This window comes from Musa acuminata, chromosome BXJ3-5 (genome assembly GCF_036884655.1).
Source record: "Musa acuminata AAA Group cultivar baxijiao chromosome BXJ3-5, Cavendish_Baxijiao_AAA, whole genome shotgun sequence".
Taxonomy (NCBI): domain Eukaryota; kingdom Viridiplantae; phylum Streptophyta; class Magnoliopsida; order Zingiberales; family Musaceae; genus Musa; species Musa acuminata.
In genome coordinates this window covers 43,887,224-43,913,233 of record NC_088353.1, presented here as the reverse complement: position 1 = coordinate 43,913,233, position 26,010 = coordinate 43,887,224, and the positions used below count along the sequence as shown (strand labels likewise).

The 26,010-nt window shown below is 38.2% G+C and overlaps 3 protein-coding genes across 4 annotated transcripts; 1 reads left to right on the top strand and 2 right to left on the bottom strand.

Moving 5' to 3' along the window:
- The first annotated feature begins 1,720 nt into the window (after positions 1-1,720).
- On the top strand, positions 1,721-17,515 carry LOC103986233 (alpha-L-arabinofuranosidase 1). Of its 2 annotated transcripts, XM_065151166.1 has the most exons (20): positions 1,721-1,857; positions 1,971-2,140; positions 2,660-2,714; positions 4,199-4,410; positions 4,662-4,783; positions 4,883-5,036; positions 5,930-5,999; positions 7,462-7,607; positions 7,709-7,754; positions 7,840-7,892; positions 8,559-8,703; positions 9,287-9,405; positions 9,508-9,579; positions 9,712-9,815; positions 10,767-10,823; positions 11,038-11,236; positions 11,799-11,939; positions 13,383-13,592; positions 14,719-14,979; positions 17,243-17,515. In XM_065151166.1, the coding sequence occupies exons 2-20, from the start codon at positions 1,979-1,981 to the stop codon at positions 17,411-17,413; spliced, it is 2,499 nt and encodes an 832-aa protein (XP_065007238.1). In that variant the 5' UTR covers positions 1,721-1,857; positions 1,971-1,978; the 3' UTR covers positions 17,414-17,515. The 2 variants fall into 2 exon arrangements, with proteins under 2 accessions (XP_065007238.1, XP_009402450.2); XM_009404175.3 differs by lacking the exons at positions 13,383-13,592; positions 14,719-14,979; positions 17,243-17,515 and adding an exon at positions 12,213-12,518.
- A 473-nt stretch (positions 17,516-17,988) lies between these two features.
- LOC135638176 (calmodulin) lies at positions 17,989-20,653 on the bottom strand. The gene is made up of 2 exons (XM_065151167.1): positions 20,421-20,653; positions 17,989-18,502 (listed from the first exon to the last, which is right to left on the bottom strand). Exons 1-2 carry the CDS (start codon positions 20,494-20,496, stop codon positions 18,129-18,131), a joined length of 450 nt encoding a protein of 149 aa, XP_065007239.1. The 5' UTR covers positions 20,497-20,653; the 3' UTR covers positions 17,989-18,128.
- Positions 20,654-24,221: 3,568 nt separating this feature from the next.
- On the bottom strand, positions 24,222-24,882 carry LOC135638478 (uncharacterized). The gene has a single exon (XM_065151597.1). It carries the CDS (start codon positions 24,688-24,690, stop codon positions 24,289-24,291), a length of 402 nt encoding a protein of 133 aa, XP_065007669.1. The 5' UTR covers positions 24,691-24,882; the 3' UTR covers positions 24,222-24,288.
- Between the last annotated feature and the right edge of the window lie 1,128 nt (positions 24,883-26,010).

Sequence of the window (26,010 nt, the reverse complement as noted above, 5' to 3'; positions counted from 1 at the left end):
AGTCCGACCCATGCCAAGATAAATCTGTTATGATGGAGGTATAAGGTCAAATGCGCCCAAGATGCTTGAGTCAGAAAAATCTAACTCGTGCTAAAATATATTCGTTATGACGAAAGTGCAAAGCCAAAAACACCCAAGACGAGGATACAAGGTCTAATGTACTCGAGACATCTGATTCAGGAAAACTTGGCCTGCAAGATGAGATCTCAAATACTCCCATGCCGGACCACATGTCATCCAAGTCATTTTTCATCCACCTACGTGTACAAAGATTCAAAATAGAGAAATACAAGCTTTCTTCTCATTCATTAATGATAAGGAAGGTAACCACAAACATCATTCTCTTCCTTTATGATAAGAAAGACATTTCTAAGCTTCATTCTCTTCCTTTATGATAAGGAGAAGGATGTCACAAACTTTCTACCCCTCCTTCAAGGTATAAAAATACATCTAAAATAAAAAAAAATAGAGGAAGGACTCTCTTTTTTCTCAAACTACTCAAACCCACATTTAGAGATCATAGACTATTAACTTGAGCATCCAAGAGACCCGGTCAAAAAATCTCCCCGGACCCTAATCTTCATGCATGTGCCACCTTAGGAGCATAATTCTTTCACCTTGAGAGCATAATACTTCAACATCGAGAGTTCAACATCTTCATCTCCGAGCCACCTTGAAGCTACCATGGATCCATCTCGGAGACACTTCGAATAATCCTATGCACATGGATCTGGATCACATTGGACTGACGAAGATGTCAACGATATTTTCTCCTTTTATATATATATATATATATATATATATATATATATATATAGTCATTGGGTCCATTTAATGATGATATTGGCATGATTAATTATTATTGTTATCTTTTAGATAATAATAATTTTCTTAATAAAATTGATAAGAGTATCAAGTAAAAAGATTTTTTATTTTATTTCTAAATTTTTATTTTGTCATGGGGGTCTTCTCCCCCACTTTATTCTTTCCCAACTCAACAACGGATAAGCTTCTGATGTCATCGTACCATGAATCGCCCATCCCGTGGGCTCCAACGCATCTCATGCTGATGTTGCTACGGGCAACAGGTGACATCACCATGAAATAATCAATCAACTCAATAATGAATCGGCACTTGATGTATGGATCGCATCATTTACCCCATTTATTTTGACCATTTGAGGATAAATTAGTACATGTGGTGACACCAATCAACGTTATCAATGAGAATTGTGACTGAAGCGAAAGATTTATACGCTAAGTGATAAGTATTTGCAGGATTGACTTGTAAGAGAACTTATGTTTATTATATCCAAAATCCGGTGACTTATCACCAACTCGGATCACTGGCTATGATCTGCTGAGTGCAAGGCAAGCTTAAAAGCTCCACATCGACCGCGTCCGCGTGCAACGCGCAAGTCGAGATTGGACACGTGTGGGGTCGTGGAGAGAATAGTATCTCGTTCGATAAAACGCATCTTGCAGCTAATCCCTTCCAACGTAGACGAACTTATGCACCACGCGACAGCCAATTAAATCTGTCGTCGTCTTAATCATTGTCGTCTCTTTACGAACAATATCCAAACTGATTGTGTTCAATCCCAGCCGTTCCTTTTGCTGTCCCAGAAGATGCACGGTTCCGATGGGCTCAGGAAAACCGTGCGTCCAAGCGACGGCAAGGAAGCTTAAGGAGCTTCGCATGCCGGAGCTTTCGGCATCCGTCGGATCCTGATCTGACGGTTCTCAACCGGGTCGCGTAAACGATATTAATCGCGGGCGCCCTCTCGTCTTCTTCCCTCAGTATCACATCCACTCAACCACTTCCAACTCCTTTCGGATTCCTTGATCGGAATTCCGGTAATCTTTTAGGTTTTCCTTCTTCCAAATATAGAAAGTGATGTACTCTTTCATCGATCATTTGATTCCAAGGCGTTCGTTCGGTTTAATCGTTCGTTTCTTGGAATTGGCAGCAGCGAGAATGGGTCTCCGAGGCACGCTATGCGCTCTGGTTTTGGTGTCGATTTCATGTTGGTGTTCTGCTTCCGGGATCAAAGCTAACCAGACGGCGACGTTGCTCGTTGATGCTTCACCGGGAATGGGACGGATGATGCCCCAGAACATGTTCGGCGTCTTCTTCGAGGTGAATTGTGTGCGCTTGTCCTTTTTTTGTTTCGGCCAATGCTTCATTTTCATCTGTCGGATTGAAAGAAAATTATTTCCTTCTGTATTGCATTAGGAGTGGTAGAATCGGCCATGTTACTGAGTTGATACACTGACTTCAAACATATGCATAGCTAATGCTCTACCAGTAGTAAGAAAGTTTAGGTTTATATTACATATGTAATGTTCCATTCATTCATGTCAAGTTTTTCAGCTTAAATGATTCTTTCTTGTCTAGGATGTCATGATTCATTTACTTGAACCGATGGCTTATTGCGTCTAATTCTATCCATTATTTTTAATATTTACATTGGTCCTCGTTAGTTTTACTGTCCTGTAGGATTTCTTTTGAAATGGTGTATATTCAGTAATGATGATTTCTTTACCATAGCCTCAGATATTTTGCTTTTAGGAAATTGCTATTTAGTTTTATGAGTTGTAGTTTAAAGCTTTGGCCATTGAGTTTTGATTATTTATAAATTTGTAATACCATTTCTAGGAGATCAACCATGCTGGAGCAGGTGGACTATGGGCGGAGCTTATAAGTAATAGAGGTGAGCTGACGATTTGAAATATTGTATTGTGGTCATTAACATCTGTAGTTGCTACTTTGTCATAATTAAACTGACACTAAATTAGTGGTGTTATAACCACTGAACTCTGCCATGAATGTAGTTTGATCCAATATTTTATTGGCACTTACCTTTTCTCCTAGTAAGCAAAGATTGACAGAAGCTGAAGAAAATGTCTGCTTATTTCCACTTGGACACTAAATATTTTAATAGATAAGTTTGTAAAGAGTGCAGTAGTTTTTGACAAAAACTTGTTATATGATATTGATTGTGGAAGTTAATTATTCTCTACTTTTGAACCCAGAGGGGTGGATTATCATATGTGAGTTAAACTTAAACATCCAAATCTTTGTCCTCTGTAAGTTCTTGGTCTTTGCATCCATGGTCAGTTTTACATTCACGGGGTGAGGAGGTGGCCGGGTTCTGCATGTTCTTGTTGAATTTGTTTTCATCCTCTGGTGGAAGAATATAGAAGAACACACTAAGATGTTCATTTTGCATAACTAACATAAATAAAACTATAAATAGTGTGGCATATGATTAATCAATCAATGAAATCTGGCCTCTGTGAACTGAAAAAGGTTGTGTGATGTGAGGAAGTTGCCAAATATATGAACATCCATTTCATTCATTAATTAAAATTTTTAATTGGAACCTAGAATACTTTCTGCTTTTTCTGATTGGATGCAGCATAATTAATGACAGATAGAAGTCAGGCTGGTTCTTTGCTGTATATTTATCTGTGAGTTATGGACAATCTACAAAAAGAACTTTAGGTCATGTCCAAGTTTCTTTGAATAAAAAATGATTTTTTTTGATATATTGATTTTTCCAGAGTTTATTTGTAATATTCAAAAATGCTTCTCACATGGCTAAGTGTCCGACATAAGGCACAAACAGCAGCCTGGCACTCATCAATAGGGCAAATGGGAATGGGGCCACGGGTGGTGCCCTTAGATGTGTGCATGTTAGCAACTCATGCCTTTGAGTCAGGTACTGAGTCATGATATGTAGCACTGTCCTTCACCGATAGTCACATGTACCAGTTTAAATATGCATCCCATGCACAGACATTAACAAATGAATCAAACTGGTAGGTATTCTTCTAGGGAGAATGATTGAACTGAATCATCGATCACCTCAATTCTTCTTCTATTGCTTAGATATGCTTGGTTGTCACGAGTAAAGTCACAATTCCCAATGACACTTGTAATATGTCTATTGCAAGGACTGTACCATCTTTATGTTCTTCTTAGTCTGTATCCTACTTGATTATATGCTCCAAATATACATGTTTTGTGAATTTGGCTGAATCGGTTTATGAAGAAAGGATCTTTGGGCTAGTGGTTATTGAGACTATATATATTTTGGAGTAGCAAATGTACACACATTTTAAGTATAGTTTAACTTGGTTTGTTTATCATTATGTCCCATGTTGTTGAAGCCCAAATCAAACTCATTTCCAGGTTTTGAAGATGGAGGTCCCAATACTCCTTCGAACATATATCCATGGTCCATAATCGGGAATGAAACAAACATTATTGTATCAACTGATCGAACATCTTGTTTCATCCGCAATAAGGTTGCACTTCGAATGGAAGTACTATGTGACAATAACGGATCCAATATTTGTCCAGCAGGAGGTGTTGGTGTATACAACCCTGGTTTCTGGGGCATGGTGAGACATTCTTTAATATATAATATGATATTCAATTTATCTTGTATAATCGTATATCTTATTGGTTTAAGATCATGAAGACATTGCAGCACTAGGTCTCTTATATTATTTTAAATACTCAAATTTGACTAGTGTGATAATTCTTTCTATATATGTACCTTCAAATTTAGCAAAAGCAGATAGACAAAAACACTTTGGATATAGTAAATTACTGTAATATATACTTTTCTTTTATTACTGTTGCGATACAGAATATTCAGCAAGGGAAGGCCTATAAGATTGCCCTTCATGTGAGGACTTCGGAGTCGATGACCTTATATCTTTCACTGACAAGTTCAGATGGCTCGCTAAACCTGGCTACTGCTACAATTGAGTGAGCCTGTTTTTGTTAAGTTTCACAAGTTGAATTGTTTGTGGTGAATAGGCAAATCTGCTTGTAATGTTTGTGCTACAATTTGAATTTTTCTTTTAGATCTGATACTTTAGAGAAGACAGACTGGACCAAGGTTGAGCTTCAGGTTGAATCTAGTGGAACAAATGTAAATGCAAGATTTCAACTGACAACCACTACAAAAGGTGTGATATGGTTGGATCAAGTTTCTGTGATGCCCTTGGACACATATAAGGTACATATTCGTTTTTTTTTCAAAGGTCTATATTCTTTGACATATTTGCTGAAACATCTAAGCATTCATGTGGCCAGTGAAATCTATATTCTTTCTACAGCTTCTACTGACACATTTGTTTGCCTAGACATATTATTGTTTATGAGAAAATTATAAATCAATATGTTTTTACAAAGATTTTATTTTAGTTGAGAAAACCATGTGATATTTTGATGGCATAAAGCTTCTTGTGTTGTTTTTTCGAAAGCATTTTTGGGTACTTAAATTGAATTAGGAACTGAATAAATACTGGCATTTTATTTACCATGATGATGCAGAACATATTATGTTTTTCCTGGTCATAGGAAAAATTCCATATGTCTTGGCTATAGAGTGAATAATTCTCTACCTTTTAGATTATCAAGCTCCAATTATACAAAGCAGGCATATTACATTTGTCTATGGATATCTGAAAAAAAAATGGCATGACAGTTTTTCTCTTTAAAGGTTGCTTCATAGATGACATGGTATGTAGCATGCACAACTCTTCTAAATTGTAGAATCTTGGTAATAAATGTAAATATGAAATAGGAAGTTCATGATTCCATGCTCTTAAGCAACTCAACAATTTTTCTCGGATGATATATTCTGAAAAATCATTTTATCTTGGAAAGCCTTGCTGATATGTGTGCATTTTACTTTGGTTCTCTGACATAATGGTTGTATATTCCTTTTGAACTTTTCTGTTTCATCTTTCTTTTAGGCGATTGTGGAGTTTACCATGTGTCTTGAACTAGTTATCTTTTTCCTTCTGAGATGCATGGAATATTATCAAGTGCAGAACACCAAAGAGTGACATTGGACACATTTGTTTTTTATTTCAAATCATTATTCAGTGGGTTAATGTACTGCAGGGGCATGGTTTCAGGATGGAGCTTGCTTCGATGCTAGCAGATCTGAAACCTCGATTCCTCAGATTTCCAGGTTTGCTCTTGGTTTTCCTTGTTAGTGTCTTCCATTATATTAGATGACAGCAAGTGAAGGACCATTGCATGGGAATCAATAGTCGCAATATGGAAGCCGAAATGCTATTGATAATATCTGTTCAAAATTCCAAATCCATAAGTAAAAACTGAGGCTGCAAAAATGTTAAATGTTTTAAATAACATTAAACTAAAGTTACTTTGACCATTTGAATCAGGCAATACACTAAGATTATTTGGAACACAAAACTGCAGTTGCCAATATATGTTGCAAATCATGAAATGAAAGGTGCCTAAGTACCAAGTTTAGAAGTTGATTTCATAACTTTCCAAAGTTTTTTCATAATTTGGTCAATCTTATTATCAAAATAATATAGCAATGTGATTGCTCATCCCATAGTCAGTGCTGTATATTATTCATTCTTCTACTAACTTGTTCTCCACTTGTTAATGGCAGTCATTTGGACAAGAAGCCGAGATAATTCTGTTTTTATGCTCAGTTATAAAATTCACTTATCATCAGTTAGCCAGGAGTTTTAGGCTTCACTTGGCTTAGTAGTAATCCTGCATGAACAGATTTGGAAATTCAAGCCCTATGTCATCTGACTCTTGAGCTGTGCTCAAAGAGCCCTCTTATATATATAAACTATAGCATATCAGAGTAGTAGATGGTCGACCTTGTTTTGCCTTTTCACCCAATCTGTAGCATTATGTTTTCATGCTTGAAAGGAGAGAATCAGTCAGTTTACTCAGGTTATATCAGGTCTTCAAAACAAAGTCTTCAAATTTGGATAGAACAACAGAATGGTTAGATTGGACTATTTTGTATTTAGACTTGATGAGGAGATTAAAGACAATGTTTAATGAAAGTTTATTTAGAAACATATAATTTATTTTTAACATTTTTTTTCTATGATATTATATTTTAGATAAATTTGCATGCATGTAAATTTACATAAATCTTTTTCTTTGCATAAAATATTGTTTTATAAAATAATTTTGTGAAAGAATTCTGTTTTTCATCTTTGGCGTTCTCTGCTGTCTTGCTGTAGTGTACAACAGCTGAAACACGGGTGTTTCAGTTGAAACAAGCTGAACAATGGTTTTTGGTCAGTTACACTCTGTTACCGGACATGACTATTACTGTACATACAGCTCATTAAACCTAATCTTTCATGGCATTACATTTTATGTAGTTCACTGTAGTTCACATGTTCAAACAAAAGCTTTTGCATTTCAAAGAAACGAGCAATGATACAATATGGTGACATCAGAAGTGTACTTGTGAGTTAGTAGCAGTGTAACATTATTATCTTAATATGCTTCTCTGATGTATACACCATATAATCTATGACATACTCTATTTAGCTGCATCTTATCTCCTGTGCATAAGTGATAATGAGGTTGACATAGTTGTGAACTGATAAATGCACCTGCTTCTTTGCTTTTTTCTATTGTTCTAGGTGGCTCTTATGTTGAAGGAGAATGGTTAATGAATGCATTTCGATGGAGAGAAACCATTGGTCCTTGGGAAGAGAGACCTGGGCATTTCAATGATGTTTGGAAGTATTGGACTGATGATGGACTTGGATTTTATGAGTTCCTTCAAGTAGGTCTTCTGATTACAGACTATATTTAATGCATTCTTTAGATGCTTAATAGTTATTAACTCCTCCATAAGCTTTGCATATTGATGCTGACTTACTGCAGCTAGCAGAAGACATTGGTGCTCTCCCACTGTGGGTGGTCAATACTGGTACTTGTCATGTGCTGTCAAATGAGCTATATTTTAATGGATTATCACTTCTAAATTATTTGTTTGTTACATATTTTTTTGACAGGAATAAGCCACAACGACCAAGTTAATCCCTCAAGCATATCAGCTTTTGTAAAGGCATGTCCAAAATTCAATTTTCCTCCATATATTCTTGTCACTGTTACACAGAAACATTCAATTTTTAAGTGCATCATTGGTTATCTTTCTTTTCTATCATAATTATCATATCTACCAAGAAAATACTTTCTTTTTTCTGAAAACTTAAACTTTGGACTTTAATTTGAATGTTAGAGACTTGTGATTTTTTCCATCATTCATATATATTACTTTTGTTACTTGAGAGTTCCATTATAATAGGATCATTTGTTATAGTTCAATTTAATCATCCTGGATCCTTTGGGTATTTGAGATCACGGTTATATATTTTGTGGATTTCCTGACAGTGGGTTGGGAGAATATTGCCAATGTTAACATGGTGGCCATTATGTTGGGACATTTTTGGCATGATCTATATGTTGCTTTGCATGTTTCTCGAGTTGACCTCTTGAACGTGTAACAGCCATCACATTCCTGAGCTCACAGGATACTTTGTCTTCCTCTTTATTCATTATATTTATAACAAAATCAACTTATGTGTCTCTATATTGTATCAAATCTTATGTTCTCATTGTTTGAGCTGGTGCCCTTATGCTCTTTTTATCTGAACCTACATCAAAAACCATAATGAGCTAGATCATGGCACCAAGAGTAAATTTTTGTTACTATCTGCTGATTATAAAACAGGATACGCTTGATGCTATTGAGTTTGCTAGAGGTGATTCTGGATCTAAATGGGGCTCTATTCGAGCATCAATGGGACATCCGGAACCCTTTCAACTGTACTATGTTGCCCTTGGGAATCAGGATTGTTCTAAGAGAAACTATAAAGGTAAATTTGCTTCATCTTTGACACACCTTAGAGTGGATTATGTACAATGGCAACACTGCTACAAGTACTTGTTTTAGGGAAGAGAAAGGATGTGGCCATTTTATTATTCTCTTAATTATACTGCAAGGATGTCTTCTTCTCAAGTCAGTCACGATAGAAATTGTTCATATTATTGGCTACTATAGATATACAATTCTAGGAACCCCAAGATTGTTAACTTTGCTTCAGTATGTGAAACAAAACTTACCCATACATGTAATAAACTAAAATACAGCTATTCACAGATTAAGTGCAGTTGTAAGGGCCGTTTGACTCTTTTTTGGCTCATGTATGTGTCGAAGTTTGCATTATTTGGTAATCCTTTCTTTGAGCTTGTTGATCTGTTATATTTTTTCTTAGAAGATCTTTTTCCTTTTAATTTCTTGACAACTTCTAGAAGAGTAACCCAGATTCTTTTGTTGCCAAAATTAAGGAAATACATACAGTATCAAATATCATTTTAGCTTTACTTTCCAAAGAGAAATGTTGGAACAAAGGATATCATGTCAATATATTAGGAATATGCTGACTTGTCATTGGACAGGAAATTACTTGAAGTTCTATTCCGCCATTAAAGATGCCTATCCGGATATTCAAGTTATATCAAACTGTGATGGGTCTTCTGGCCCTTTAGATCATCCTGCTGATCTATATGACTTTCATGTAAGATCCCTTATAATTTGTCTATAGCATTATTTATTTGTGGTAGTTATATCTGCTTTGTGTCAGTAAGAGCAAAGTGCCACTGTAACACTTCTTTAATAGGTTTATACATCTGCGAACAACATGTTTTCCATGGCTCACCAATTTGATCGCACATCACGTAGTGGCCCCAAGGTATGAATAAATTGCTACTTTATATGCTAACTTAAGAATTGAAAGCGGAGCCTTACTCATAAATTATTATATGCTTGTTCAATAAAACTTTTTACTGTCTCTGAGAAATAAATCGTGATGATACTTTTCCAGGCCTTTGTTAGTGAGTATGCTGTGACTGGAAAAGATGCTGGCAAAGGTAGCTTTTTAGCAGCTCTAGCTCAAGCTGGTTTTCTTATTGGGTTGGAGAGAAACAGGTTTTTTTTTTTCTTATTTCCGTATTTTATAAGCATATCAATACTCTGAAATTTCTTTTTGCTGGCAAGCACGAAGCATATGAATCATATCTTGGTGTAAGGATCATCCATCCCTTATGGTGGCTTGCTTGTCTAAAAAAGACCTATATGAATCAAGACATTTTGTTTATAACAACTTATAGTTATTTCACCCTTCAAGTTTTCATGGGCTTTACTACTGATTGGGAAGCAGAGATTAGGAAACTTAAAATGGCCATAGAATCAGGACAGGAAAAGGCCAAGGAACTTGAAGAAATGCATATTTATATGGATCCTTTTTCACCACTCAGGATCAATATCACTACTGAAATTAAGTGTTATCAAATTCTTTGCTAACACTTTTGGTGAAGTCTTCTTAGAATTCTTCTACATCTTCTGATATCATTAATCTAAGTATCCTCACCTTGATGACCAATGCTTTTATAGGTCTTCGTTGGATACATCAAAACCACCTATAAGCAGTTCCCTTTTGTTTTACTCTTGATTTATGCAACCATTAATTGTTCATAGATGTAAGATCTTCTTGCTATATTGTTTTCTAATTAACACTCTATTTTGTTCTAGTTGTCCAACATTTTGACGTATTAAAACTACTTAGTCTTATGATGCATAAACTAAAGATAAAAGTTAATTTAATTTCCATCAAGATTTTGATCAGAGTAATCAGACAAGTTTCTGCCTTGGATACTTCCAAAACTACTTAAGACTAAACTAGTATATCACAGATTCTTTTAGCCATTTGTAGGAACAATTTTTATTGGAATTACAGCATTGACTCAGATCAGTTGGACATCTTAAATTTGGATATACTGTCTCAGAAAAAGCCAAACCTTATGGTTAAATTTGTTGGCTGAGTTTTTCATCTTATGTATTTTGTGCTGCTGCTGATTGCTATTTTTGGTTTCTGTGCAGTGACATTGTTGAGATGGCAAGCAATGCACCACTTTTTGTCAATGACAATGATCGAAGGTAACTCTTTCAGCTGAGTCTTCACATCTTGTCTAATTGGTATGGTTTTGAGATATGATGTTTTCCTTTTCCTGATGGAGAACCTGTTCTCAACTATGGCAGTATAAAAACAGAGGACCATTCAATGCAGCAAGACGTTACTATTCCTCTTTGATCAGAATACTACTTTGCATAAAAATTTTTAATCTGATATAGAACTTTTCTTTGAGTCAAGGTGGAGTCCAGATGCAATTGTCTTTAACTCGTGGCAGCAATATGGAACACCGAGCTACTGGATGCAGCACTTCTTCAAGGAATCAAGTGGTGCAATTTTTCATCCTTCTGTCTTACAAGCTAGTTCCACCAAATCGTTGATGGCATCTGCAATTACTTGGCAGAAATCTGAAGATGGCAACAAGTACCTTAAAATAAAGGTTTCATTTCATAAAATCCACATCACATGTGTTTTTTTTGTTTGTCATTTCCATTCTGGCAAATTGATTGTTGATCTGGTTTCTGGTAGTTTTCTTCTTTGTCAGTTGTTGAATTTTCTTTCATGCATTCCTCCTTTCAAGTAGAACTTTTGCAATTTTTTTCTCATCAATTGTTTCAGCAATGCAAAAGCCATCATGTTGTCATGATCTGCATTCTCCTGCAAAGTCATTTTTTGAGGACAACTAACTAGTTTGACATTTTCTAAGCCAGTTTTTTTTAATAAAAGACATGTGTAATTGTTCTTTTCTCAATCCCTGTTTCTGATTCATTTGGCAATTTGTTTCATTGGCTACTTTAGTGTAACATGGCCAAGTCAATGGATTCAAGTAATATTTTATCTATTTCCTGACATTTGAGAATTTAGATGTGATCTTTCCCTCTTCTTATGTTGGCTAATCATTCTCTTTTCCTTTTACGTTAAGAGCTCAGCCGACTGTTTTCTATGGATGTAATATATTTCATGGTCTTCCTTTCATTAACCAAGCGAAGTTCTGCATGCAGATAGTCAACTGTGGCAGTGACCTTGTGAATCTAAAGATCTCTGTCACTGGACTAGAGAATGATGTTTGCTCATGTGTATCTAAGAAGACTGTGTTTACAGGTGGATTGACAGATGAGAATTCATTCAGGGAACCAAAAAAGGTGAAGTTGACCCTCTTCATTGCATTTTACATTTATTAGAGCCTACTTTTCCATGCATAGATAGATAGACCTTTACTATGAGAAGAGAGGATGTAAATATGCATCATATCTGCTTTCTTCAGTCTAATGAATACTAAATACGTATGCATGTTCCTATACTTCCAATACTAAATATCGAATATTATCTTTGGCTGCAGTGAAATATATTTGTTTCTTTTGTTCTTTAAATCCAATGGTATTCCTCTCCACTTATTTGTTATTTCAATATTATAGGTGTTTCCAGTTAGCAGCAAGCTTCCAAATGCAGGGAGTAACATGGATGTTGTGATTACCCCATATTCCCTCATCGCATTCGATCTGTTTCTTGCTCCACCAGCATCCTACAGCTCTTCAATGTAATTAGAGTTGTGGCATGTAATAATGGTTTATAATTCGTGTGTAATGTGACCTTATCCAATTGATGAAATATGCATACTTATTGATCAATGTAAATCGTATTTAGCAATGAATGCTAAGCACAACAACGTGTACAGCCTTGTATCTCAAATTCAATTTAATAATCTGTGATTTCCATGTTCAGATCTCTAAATTTAAATTTAGTATATGTTTGCTCAAAAGACCTAAAAAAACTTGCAGTACTCAGAATAGAGATTTCCAATACTAAATGACAATTGTATAAAGAATAATAAAAATATTGTAACTATTTTTGTATTTATATTTATTGTATACTATATCTAAATGTATAGGCTCATTATGTCATTTCAAACCTACAGTATTAAATTGTTAAATTAAATTAAATTGTTCGATCATCGACGTTAAAAGACTTGTGAAGTTTGCAATTCCAACTCCCAATTTCTTCATTGTATTTTTTTTTTTTTTTTCCCTTAATATTTTTTTTTCTCATCTTATATCAACATTAATTAAATCAAATCATTTTTCGGTAGCTAACGAAATGCATGCACAGTTAAGTGATGGAGGGTTAAAATGTCTTAATCCAAACCCACAAAGACCCAATCTGACCCGGTCTAACCTCTCCTCTCTATTCTTGGGATGCGACTCGAGTGTTGTGTTAGTTACGGAATATTGGGTCGGATTAAGACCGGATTGATGCGGGGCTCGGATGGTGTTGTGTGGGCCCGAATTCCAAGGGGCTTTGATCCACCGCAGAGTCTTACGCGTTGAAGAAAACCAAGCCGTGGTGGTTTCCCTGTTCGTGTCTGACGTCGAGCAGCGGCGGCAACATGGATGCTCCGAGTTGAAGCGGCGGCGATTGGTGGAATAGGAAGACGCCCTCCGCCCGCCGCCCGCCCCCACCACAAATCATTCCTGTCGCCAAAAGAGGAGGAGGAGGCGGGGACGGGCCGATCGATGGGGCGGCTGGGGCTCGTGATGTGCGACGCGGCTATGTCGTTCATGTGGGTGTGGGCCGGCGCGCTCGTCAAGCTCCTGGTCTACGACGCCCTCGGCCTGGGCCACCGCCCCGGCGGCGAGGCCCTCAAGATGGCCCTCGTTGTCGGTTACATGTTCCTCTTCGCGTGGCTCGGCCACGTCACGCGGGGTGGCGCCTACAACCCTCTCACCGTGCTCTCCTACGCCTTCTCCGGTGGTCCCGACGGGTTTCTTTTCACAGCCCTGGGAAGGATCCCTGCGCAGGTGAGTTCCTTTGCTTGCTTGGATTCTGCTCCGTTTTGGTCGATCTGCCATGTCGATTTCCTGATTCGGTGATACCGCTTATTTGATAGATGTTGAATGGGGATTGGCTCTGTTTGTTGAATCCGATCAGGTAGTTGCTCGATTGATTTGCGACCAAACTGTGACAGATAGGGAACTTTTGATCCGTCACTCTTTAGTTTGATCTTCCTGTCAGGACTTTGGCTATTTGTGTGTACTGTGTAGTAGTCATTGCCAAAGATCGGTATAAATGCAGAGACACTCCTATTTGTGTCAATATTAGGAAAAGGCATTAAAATTTATTACCATGTCTTTTAATCAATTCTGTGATGCATGTGCATGTCATGGCATGGCATGCTTTTATCAGTATGCTCAGCTGTGGGACTGCACACATCCCATAGGCATGTGTTCAGGGTATCTACAATGTGCTCTGACCTACAAAGGAGTGAAATCAATGGCGAATTGAGAATTCCCAGATCCCAGCATTATTTTCGAGCATGTAATTATGAAGTGCCAAGAGTCAAACTTATGGACCACATTTGAGTTCACAATTTCAAGGTCATATGTGAATAATTTGTGCCCCTGTATCCCTCCCGAAGATATCTGTTGCTTGATTTGGTGAGATATGTAAAGAGTTTCTATTGGATTCTAAGGGAATATTGACCTCCCAAGTCTGTAGTTAGAACTGTGCCTTAACAGAATTCTTGTTTGCTAGGGTTTCCTTTTTCTTCGCTTTGTTGAGATCATGGAACAAATGTTTCAAGTAATTTTATCCCTAGATGCAAACCTCTTCAATGCAGCATGATATTAATTTTTGTAGAATACAATGCGCTTAATAAATATCGGATTTTCTAAGTTGTATATTTAAGTTTGATCTATTACCAAACATTTAGTAGTGCGTCTCTATCCTTTCTCATATGAGTGCAGTTTAGTTTCCAAAAGATAGTTAATTATCTATTGATAAGTTTTCTCAGTTTTGCATGTCCTAGCAAAAGAATGGTTGATACGAGGTTAGTTTGCATATTAAATTATTAATATTAGATTAGTTAGCAGCCTTTTGCAACTTAATCATCGACTGTATTTTTTGACCTAAATTTGGCATGTTCAGGTGATAGGATCAGCAACTGGTGTTAGATTCATCAAACAAACCTTTCCTTCGATAGGCCATGGACCTCGTTTGAGCATTGATATCCATCGTGGGGCATGGACAGAAGGGTTCCTTACATTTATGATCGTGATGGCCTCACTAATGCTAAAGAAAAAAGATCCTGGAAGTTTCTTCATGAAAACATGGATTTCAAGCATTTTCAAGTTGGCACTTAATGTCCTTGGTTCTGATTTAACTGGAGGAATTATGAACCCTGCCTCTGTAAGTGCTTTATATTATTTTGTAGTGCAATTGATTTTAGATAATTGTTCCGAAACATAAGCTCTTTCGGTTGCCTGAAAACACATGTCGGATATGTAGTACTAAACAATATCACAAAAAGAAAAATCTCTAATGAGAATCCAATATGTGTTCAACTGAAAAGAAAAAGAAGAGAAAATTATATTACAATTTGATGCTTGTGCTTTTCTTTCAACTTAATAAATGATTTAGTCAATTATGTTACTTAATAGTGTAGAATAATAGAGCTAAATATTCCATTTGAGAATTTTGTGCTAACAGCAAGCATTCTCAAATAATAGATCAACATGTAAACCTCCTAAAATTGTTAAAAGGGGTGCATCTTTAATGCGATAACATGGTGTGGTTGATATCTCTTTTTTATTTATAGCTAACTTACAGCTCCAGTAAATGCATGTGAAATCTCATCTAATCATCTCTCACTGTTCTAGTCATGCATTCTTTTTTTATTCTTTTGAGGATGCACGTCTTGATATACTATGTCTATTGATGCATTAGATCACATAGATAATTGTCCCAGATGGCAGATGCTGGCACTTGGGGTATGCTAGCATGTAACTTATGTTGCTGTTTTGTTCTGACGTCAACCAGCACAAACCGGCATGAGTTCAGTTTGCTTTCTAAAGCCTCTTGACACATGACTATGCATAATTATTCCCAGAAAGTGGTTTATATGTGCATGGCATACTGTCACGACCTTAGCTGGAATTGCCTAAGGCGTGAGGCACCCTTGCGGCCAAGACGCGAACTTAGCTTGCGTTGCCTAAGTCGCGCTTCGCCCTTGCGATATTGCTCCGCAAAGATCAACCCACTTGCAACCTCTCGCAGGTCCCGAAGGACCTGTAAAAGAGAAAGTTGATTAGTTCGAAAGAACAAGCGACGGACAAGTCCCGATGTCTCACGAAAAGGGGAAGCTTTACAAGCAATTCAGCAAGAACCTTGCGTGCACAAGAGAAAAGAGGGAGAGGGGGAAAACAAGGACTTTAGAGGGTTGAACGAACAGCTGCAAGTCCACAAACAGCTGCTCACCAGGTGCCGGGCGCGACAACAAGTTCCCGTCAAGGTAACGTGCGAACTTGCCAAAGGTTGTTCAACGCCCGACACTATACCGAAGCCCCATCCAGCCCTGTGCCACCCGGGGGGTTCAAAAGGGCTGAGATGGCTGACGTTTTGGTGAGCGGAGGTGGACTGCAGAAAACAGCCCGTGACACACGAAAACGGAGCTGTTTTGGGGCTGTTTTGCTCGGTTCGGTGAGCGGTCGCTTGGTAACGCTGCAACTTGTTCGAACTTCAATTTTGACAAGCAAAATGACTCAAAACCGAGGCAAAACTTGCTGCCAAGAAGCTGTACATGTGGATGTGAGCGACAAACGGTTCGTTGAACGGAGTTGTTGCGGGTGTGCAATGACCGTCCGTAACAATACGGTACATCGATCATAGTTCTAAAGGGTGGATGTTATGAGATCTTGAGCTGTTCTCGTAAAAGGAAATTCTGACCCCATGTTCTAATCCATTATTTTTCTCTTGAGGATGCATGTCTTGATGTACCAAGTTTATTGATGCATTATATGGCAAAGATAATTGTCTCAGATGGCAGATGCTGACACTTGGGGTATGCTAGCATGTAACGTATGTTGCCCTTTTTTTCTGACGTCAACCAGCACAAATCGGCATGAGTTCAGTTTGCTTTCTAAAGCCTCTTGGCACATGACTGTGCATAATTATTCCCAGAAAGTGGTTATATGTGCATGGCATAAGGTACATCAATCATAGTTCCAAAGGGTGGTTGTTATGAGATCTTGAGCTGTTCTCATAAAAGGAAATTCTGGCCCCATGTTCTAATCCATTGAAATGAAAACATCGTAACTTCTGGAGGACAATAACTCTTTGTAGTTCTTTCATGATTAAATGCAAAATATGAAGAGAACAATCAAGGTTTCTGATCTATGTATTAATTATATCATTACACGTTTGCATTTAAATTTGTCTTGAGCAGCATCTTGATCTCTTGTGCGCGATCAATGTCCTGTTTGGTTGTGAGTCCCAGATATCCAAGTCTGTTAGATGGTTGATCCTGGACATGGTTTCAGATTCATTTTCATTAGTTGTAATGGATTCGGAAAGTTTGATGCAAATTTGCATTTTCCCTACATTGTTTTTTCTTGTTCCAAGCTTTCTTTAGATCATGATTACTACTCCTTACCACATGTCATCTGTTCTGCAGGCCTTTGCTTGGGCATATGCTCGGGGAGATCACATAACGTTGGATCAACTAATTGTTTACTGGTTTGCGCCCATTCAAGCAACTTTATTAGCAGTCTGGACATTCGGATTGCTTACCGAGCCAAAGAGCAAGGTGCAAAAAGCTGAAGAAAACAAGGTTAAGTCGGAGTGAACGAATGTTTGCGTTCTCATTCTTGTAATAGAAGGTCAGATTGTTCATCACACACACCACATTTAATTTTGTAATTGGCAGCTCAATGCCCATTAGGGAGGATGACGTGGACTTGTCTATGTTTTGACTTGTTCCCCATGTTGTTGCCACAAAGATTGCAGTAGAAAGTAGGTTTTTGCATCCTAACACTGTTTATCATCATTCAATTGGAAACCAAAGAATATGCCTCATCAGTGTTGTTTGCAGCATACACATATTTGAGTTGAAGGATTTGTTGACACAGTTGTCATGATATAAGAACACAAAATGAATGATTAGAATGATGGAGTTGGACAATGATTAGTTCTAAAATACTGGAAGCTTAGGTGAGATTTGTCACTTGTGGATTACCTATGTGGGTTTGCACATTGCCATGGATAAACAAATCCTGAACTGATTCACCAAAAATTGGAGAGGCAAACAAATTAATCGTCGATTCCTAGTTCAAGCAACCAAGGGAAAAGGAATCTTTAGGGCCACACTTGAAACATAAAAGCATGGAAAATACTATAGTTCTTCATCTTGAGGCATGATCACAGGAGAAGCAAACTAAATTAATCAAGCAAATGATTTCATCATCTTCCAAGTTCAGGATAGTTGGATTCAAACAAAACCCACCCATGGGGTTTGTAAATTAAAGAAGACAGGGATGATCATGAGATTTTATTTCGAGGACTCATTTTGCCATCATGACCTTGACAAACTCGTCGTAGTTGATCTGACCATCTCCATCAACATCAGCTTCACGGATCATCTCGTCAACTTCCTCGTCCGTCAGTTTCTCACCTAGGTTGGTCATGACATGACGCAACTCAGCAGCAGATATGAAACCATTCTGATCCTTGTCGAAGACTCGGAAGGCCTCCTTCAGTTCTTCCTCTGAGTCGGTGTCCTTCATCTTTCGGGCCATCAGATTGAGAAATTCAGGAAAGTCGATCGTCCCATTACCATCTGCATCAACCTCATTTATCATGTCCTGTAACTCTGCTTCTGTAGGGTTCTGACCCAGAGAGCGCATCACAGTCCCAAGCTCCTTAGTAGTGATACAACCTATTGAGATACCAAAAAGAAGAAACCAATGTGATTAGGTCCTATCTTTAAATTGAGTGATTAATGAAAATCTTTAAAGAATGGCTACAAATTAAACACAATCAAACTTCATAATATACCCAACGCAACATAATTGCAATGGATTGCTGGTAGAAGAAAGAAAAAAACTCAATACAACTGTCGAACTGCATTGTACACATCTGATTAAGATAAATAAATATATTCTCATTTAACTAAAATATTTTCTCCTGCTTTGTCTGACTCATTATTACCACCTTCATCGACAACAGTATATAACAATTTCTCCTCAGCCAGCTTCCGTAACTAATGTGAACTCCTAAACGCTGTTACATCAGGAGGTTGAGATCGATGGCAAATCAAAATAATCCATATATGGCCTCAGGTGGCACTACTAGTTTATGACTATTGGATTTAGCATTCATTCTATGATCAACGTGTAGAATGTAAAAAGAATGGAAGTGTTCTTCACATCCTATCTCTTTCTTTTTTTCCCCTCCTTTCTTAGTAGCGGAGAAAATCAAGTCTAGATGCACATGAGGCATGATCTAACATCGACAATTAACCAAACCATGACATCTTCTTCAATCACATTCATGTTAAACTCATGGTCCCAAATGAAGTCCATAGTATTATTGTGAGGCCAGCAACGAACATTGACCTTTCCAAGCCTCGAGCCTTAAAAATAAATTATACTCTTATTAGTATATAGATCTACTTTTATGATTAAAATGTTAAATAATAAAAACGAAAATATAGTTGTGAAATCTCTTTGTTATAGAATGAATTGCAGAAATTTGGTGATCAAAAGATAAAATTTCATTTCCTATTAGTTGGATGACAGAAGAATAGGCCGATAGCACACAACATGTGATGATCAAAAATAAGAACAAAGAATGATAGTGAAAGGGAGCAACTACAAAGAGGATGGTGATGAAAGCATGAAAGAGGTCAGGAAGAAAAGGATAGAGGAGAAAGAGACAGAACGCGGAACGACTAGAGAGAGGGTTTGGGTAAAGCATGGGTCCGGTTACCATTTTTTTCCCAAAGGATCGGCCACTCTGGTTCTACTTTAATAACTATGGTCCAAAGATGTCAAGCCCCGAGTCCCGTAATGCCAATGATAATACACCATCAAAACATAACCAGAAATAGATTAATACTATTAATTTCCAGCATCAATTTCTCTTTCACCAAAATAAACGCAACACGGTATGCCAACTGAAAGTAGATGGCACATTTTGTCATCAGCTTGCTCATGGGAGCTCATGAAGTATGGTTCTCTCTAGGCTACAGCTCGCACGGTTTTGTCCCTTGGTATCCATCCCAAATGGTCATCACTCTTCGATTCCTGGCCAGTGTGAGACTGATGTGGCCTCATCAGGTATTCAAACTTTGCTTGGCTTGCATTGCTGCTATGTCGGCCATGATAAAGCTTAAAGAGTTCAATGTTGTGTAATGGAGAACGCGACCATATCAACAACTTCATCCTAACATCAAATCATGGCATTCTCAGCACTATTGTATCGAACATCTACCACAGCAGACCAATCTAATCTTGACTACTACAGCAGACCTAAAAGAAGAAAGAACTTCTTTTAGGCCCCAAAAAGAAGAACACAAATCTCGAGCTAAGAAGTTATATTCACAAAACAACATGAATCCATCTCAAATTTTTCTAGAGTCTCAACGTCGAGAAGATTCCTAACAATCTCATAAACAACCCTGAAAGAATCATAATCGATTTCTATGCGTGCCAAACAAAGATCAAACGAGACCCAGATCCAAAGAAGAGCAGAATCACCACAAGATCCGAAGGCAGGAGGAGATAACGAATCGAAACAAAAAAGGCAAATGGAGCAAAAGATAGGATCAGAGTGGGAGACGGAAAGGATCTAACCATCGCCGTCCTTGTCGAACAAGCTGAAGGCCTCCTTGAACTCCGAGATCTGGTCGTCGGTGAGCTGCTCCGCCATGCGCCCCCTCAAGAATCGGGATCGGGCACCAGGGCGATCCGAAGGAGGAGATCGGTAGCAGAGGGACGCGCACGGAGAGGGAAGGAGGAGAGAGACAAGCGCCAGATCTCGATCTCTTTATGCTCTCGACATCGGGGGCGGGGTGGAACTTCGCAGGGCCGCCTGCGACGGCAAACCAACGGCGTCATAACAGACGTTATCTCTATTTTTACGAAAATACCCAAACTCTTCACCGTCTGTGAAATGACGATTATGTTCCACTACAGCTTCTTCATTTCCCAGACGGCGTTTGTGACGGCATGGGGGTAGTTTCGGTAAAACAGCATGAAAGGTTCGTTCGTCTGTGCTCCAGTCAGTAACGGCGACTCGGAATACCGGTTTTACGCCTTCGTTGCAACCAAAACGACTTATTATCGCTCTGTAAAATATATTATGTCCTCACAATAATAATAATAATAATTAATAAATAAATAAATAAATAATTCATCAACTTCATCTATATTTTTAGAAAAAAGAAAGATAATAGATTTTATTTCAAGGATTTACCTAAAAAGAAAAGACCCTTTAAAAGTTTTGGAATAGCTTATTTGGATTTTATATGTATATTTCTTTGACTGTTCAAGTCATTCATGCATGTCATCCATTGAATAAAACTTAGGAAAATCACTATCAACCGTAACTATCAACAAAATTTAAAGACATTATAATATTTAAATATGTAAAATATCCAATAATCACTTTCACCAAATAATTTACTTCTTTTATCCAAACATATTAATTGATGTTTCAATACCATTATACTCGCACTCAATATAGAAATAAATAATGCAAATTTTATTTTAGTTTTATATATATATATAATCAGCCAATTAAAATAAATAAAAAATTAATTGGAAGAAGGGTTGAATCTCGTATTTTGATGATGAAACCACTTGATATGTGTTTATGATTTAAACTGTATTTTGAGTGATGCAGGTCTACTCGATCAAGATTAAACAGTTGACGCAGGAGGAATTGACGTTGCGACGAAGGAGATCACGTCAGGATATTGGACGGCAGAAGACTTCGGACGTTGGGCAACAAGCCGCAAGAGAGGACGATGCGCTGAAGAATCGGACGAAGCGCCAACCAATGAGTTGTCGGGCAACAGAATATCAATTCGCGTTGTAATAATTGTCTAGATTGGAGTAGAGTTTCGGCTTGTGTATACAGGATTAACTACGATAACGACGAAGACATAAAGCGAAACAAAGTGTTGGAGTCAAGCGCGAAGGATTCGTTGGGAGTTCGAGAGTTCGATGGAAGTCCGAAGGTTCGTCGGGAATACTGCCGGAACTAGCTGAGAATGAGTAGGGAGCTTGCCAAAGGGTTTTTCGGAAGCTCGCTGGAAGGTTCGTGGGAAGTTCGCAGAGCTCACCGAGAAAGATCGGAGCTTGCCAAAGAAGCTCGTCGAAACTCGCCAAGATCGAATCATGAAGTCTAGGATCTTGCCGGGAGTCCGCAGAATGGTTTCCGAGAGTTTATCGGAAGACCGTCGAAAGTTCGTCGGAAGCTCGTTGGAAGATGTCTTGACTTACGAACTTTGTAATAGCTTAGAAAATGTCTTTAAATTTGTAGTTAGCACATTAATTAGGGTTAGGATTATGTGTTAATCCTATAACCCAAGTAGGGGCCAATTGAGCTCGAATTCGGACTGGTTTGGGCCAAGTTTAGAGCCCAACCAGTGAGCTGAAATAGTGTAGGCGGTGGCACCGCCCAGAACCCGAGAACCGAGCGGTGGCACCGCCCAGCACCCGAGAGGTCCGGCGGTGGCACCGCCGGACTGGGTGGTGGCACCGCCAGTACACTATCAGTGTCAGACACTGACAGGCGGTGGCACCACCTGCCTCGGAAACCCAAGAGAATTCAAAATTTGGAGCCCAAATTTGAATCCTCTTGGGGCCTATAAATACCCCTCATTTCTGAGCAGATAATACATTGAGAAGCAAAAGATTGAGATAAAAGTCTTAGCAAAGCCTTTAGCAAGTTTTTGTTTTCAATAGCTTGAGTGTTCACCTCCCTCTTTCTCTTTGAAAATTTGTAAGAGTATGAACCACTTGTAAAAGGTTGTAAGAGGGGTATTTGTCCTTCTCCTTTAAAGTGATTTACTAGTGGAAGTTGGGAGCCTCTTCGAAGAAGGCTTCGCAAGTGGATGTAGGTTATTTGACTGAACCATTTTAAATTGGCGTGTTCATTGAATGTGTGAGTACTTACCTTTCTACAATCATTATCTACATAGTAGCAAGTTTCCGGTTTTTACTTTACTCAAGTTACAATCAAAAGCGAAATCTCTTTGCATTTTACGGAATCATTTTCGAACTTACAAGTTTTGAAATTTTTGGTCCTGAATAATATTGTTTTCATAAGAGAATTACAATATAAAGACCAAAATAATATTTGGGTCTCTGTCATCTAATTCTCTAATAAAGGCCAAAATAATATTTTGGTCATTGTCTTGTAATTCTGTGATAAAGACAATACAACTATTCATGACCAAATTCTACAATGTATGTTTCGAAAGGAATTTGGAGCAAAAAGAATTTAACAGAAAAAATCTCCTGCATTAATCATCATAATATTCCCTCTTTACTAATCTACGTTTCTTTCATATGCACGTATAAACATACATATATACACATATATAATAACGTATGTGATTGTACACAAATATACAAGTCAGAATTAATTCATCTTGTTTTTTTATTCTCTCTCCTCCATATACATATATACTCTGATATTAGTGACCACAATCCCTTGACAACAATTATAAGCATAATATAGGAGAATAATATATACAGATCAGATCAGAGATTATCTATTCTTTCTTTTTTGAGAATTTAGATCATGACAAATGTAAAATTAGATCACCATGACATCAAACATAGGAGAAAAGAGCACACCAAGAACAACATGTATTGAACCAGTGGCTGGAGCTGTGCAGTGAAGTGCAGTGCAGTGCCTGCATGAAGACCATCCATTAAGATGCTACTCCTATTTGAGATTATCTACGACCATCGAGAGCGATTATGGTTTTGGATGGATCTATTGCACTTAATTCAGCTTTAATGCTGGAGAAAGCTTCAAACAGGCAGTGTCAAGCATTCAAGATGTGTCCGTCTGTCTGTCTTCCTACCGAAGACTGCCTGTCTGTCTGTGCATCTCAAACAGCTTCTCTTGCTTTAGTTTTGTTGCGATCATTTCGTACAACTCTTAATCTTTTTCTGTCTTCCTTTTTTTTGGATTTGGGGACTGGTGATTTCTGGATTATTGCTTCTTTCTTCCGTGCAACACATGACAAGACCCACAAAGTAGTTCCCAATACCATAATCTGTGAGCGAAGCCTGAGCATGCACTGCAACCTCTTTGTGAATCTAAACCTGCTTATGATCATACATGCTTTCCCATTCATCATCCCCCTCACCTCCGATCCTTTGCTATGGTCTCAAACCATACAAGCAACTTGGAATTTGAATCCAAACGTGTGTCCCACGGATGCTGTAAACAAGAGGAGCAGCGAAAAAAGAGGGAAGTGTAGGAAAAGATCGAACGAGAAACGGAAGAGGACGGATCGGATCAACAAAAGAAAGCGCCATGGGAAGCTTTTGCTCAGCCTTCAGATCGAGACAAGGAGAAAGCATTGCAAAGCTTAGGATGGTCGGCTGCGCCGCCATCAAACACCATCAGTATGCTCTCGTAATAAACATGTCTTATTATTAGATACAGATCAACATATATGTGCCCTTTCACGATTGCTCACGCTTCACTGGCCATCCAAGATCCACCTACAAGATACTCATAGTTCGGCGGAAGGCCATCTAACGTCTGCGGGGTGAAAGCATCATCGAACACCTCAAACGGCGACGCCGCTGCGGCCTTGTACGGATCATCGACTGCACCCGTCGACTCCAAGCTCGGATCTCGAGGTGCCTCGTAGGCCGCTGCAGATCCGGGCAGGGATTCCGCCATCGACGAGTCCGTGGCGGCCATGTAGGCGACGTTGGAGTCCCGGCCGGTGAGCTTCTGCACCAGGCCGCGGAACTTGGCGGCGCTGGTGGTGACCTTCATGGGGTTGGAGATGTACACCACCTTGATGGGCTTCTTCTTGGCCTTGGCTTGCCCGGGGGTCTTCCGGGGGACCACGCTCGGCCTCCCCATGTCTGGTATGGCAGCAGCAGGGCCAGGTGAGGGGGAAATATACAGGAAGGGAAGCAGAAGGGCTGCAAGCGCAGGTGTGTGTTGCTGGTTGCTGCTACCCACAGATATGGGTGAGCGGATGAAGCGATCAAGGGAGACGGTGGGTGAAGGTGTACTGCCGTGCCCTCAGTGGTGGAATCCAACAAGGGACACTTGGTTATTTATGGTGATCTGTAAGAGCGGTAATCTTGGGAGGAAAAAGGAGCGCGGTTAATTTCCTGGAAGCTGAGGTTGAAGACAAAGACGTGCTTTGGAGAGGCCGAAGGATTGCTCGGTCGGGTTTGACGGACGCACGTGAGGATACTATTAGAAGCAATCAATCATGTCCAATAATTGTGCCACGTGGTTTTCGAGGAAGGAGGGCTCGAGACTTTGACGTACAAGTTGAGGCCCGTAGTGACGTCATCGAGACAGCAATGGTCCGGCGCGCCCCTATATATATATATATATATATATATATATATATATATATATATAACAACTCCTCTTTATTGATTTCTCTAGCCCTCAATTTCTTTTTGATTGATACATTTATCTTCTTTTTTTTGTTTTTCTCTTTTTCAATATATTGATGTATAGGGTGAAGCGATTTAGTTATAATATTTTTAATAATATCAAAAAATAATATTACGTATTATAAAATATTTATATTTATAGCATTTTTATATCATATTATTTTATTTTTAATAATACTAGAAAAATACTATCATGCCGTATAAAAATATTATAACATAATATTTTTATGATATTATTAGAAAATATCATAATATAATATAAAAATATTATAATTAGATCGGTTCACCTTATATACCGAAAAAGAAATGAATGAAAAGGAAAAGAAATTGGTGTTTTAGGTATTAGACAAAAACAAAGAGTTAGAAAAGTTAAAAAAAAAGAAATATTTTTCAAAAATTAATGTCCTATATATATATATATATATATTTATATCATCTTAAACGTTTTAATTATTATTTTTATTTTTTAATTGGGTTGGTAGAATGACGGCTGACCATTAAGAGAAGAAGCCTTTTGGCTTGAAAAGGGGCCAATAGAAGTCAGCGAGTGACGTGTATGTCACATGTCCAAAGCTTCACGGTAAGGAGATCCAACAACGGCATAAACACCAGCCGACATTGACGAAGGTGATGATGTTTTGTGTTCACGGAAAGGAGATCAAACAACAGCACAAACACTAGCATTTTAAGGTCCTATTCATGCATTTTGTTCACTCACTATGGCAGCCAATCTTCAACCCCACCAAATCAGTCAGTCATACTTTTG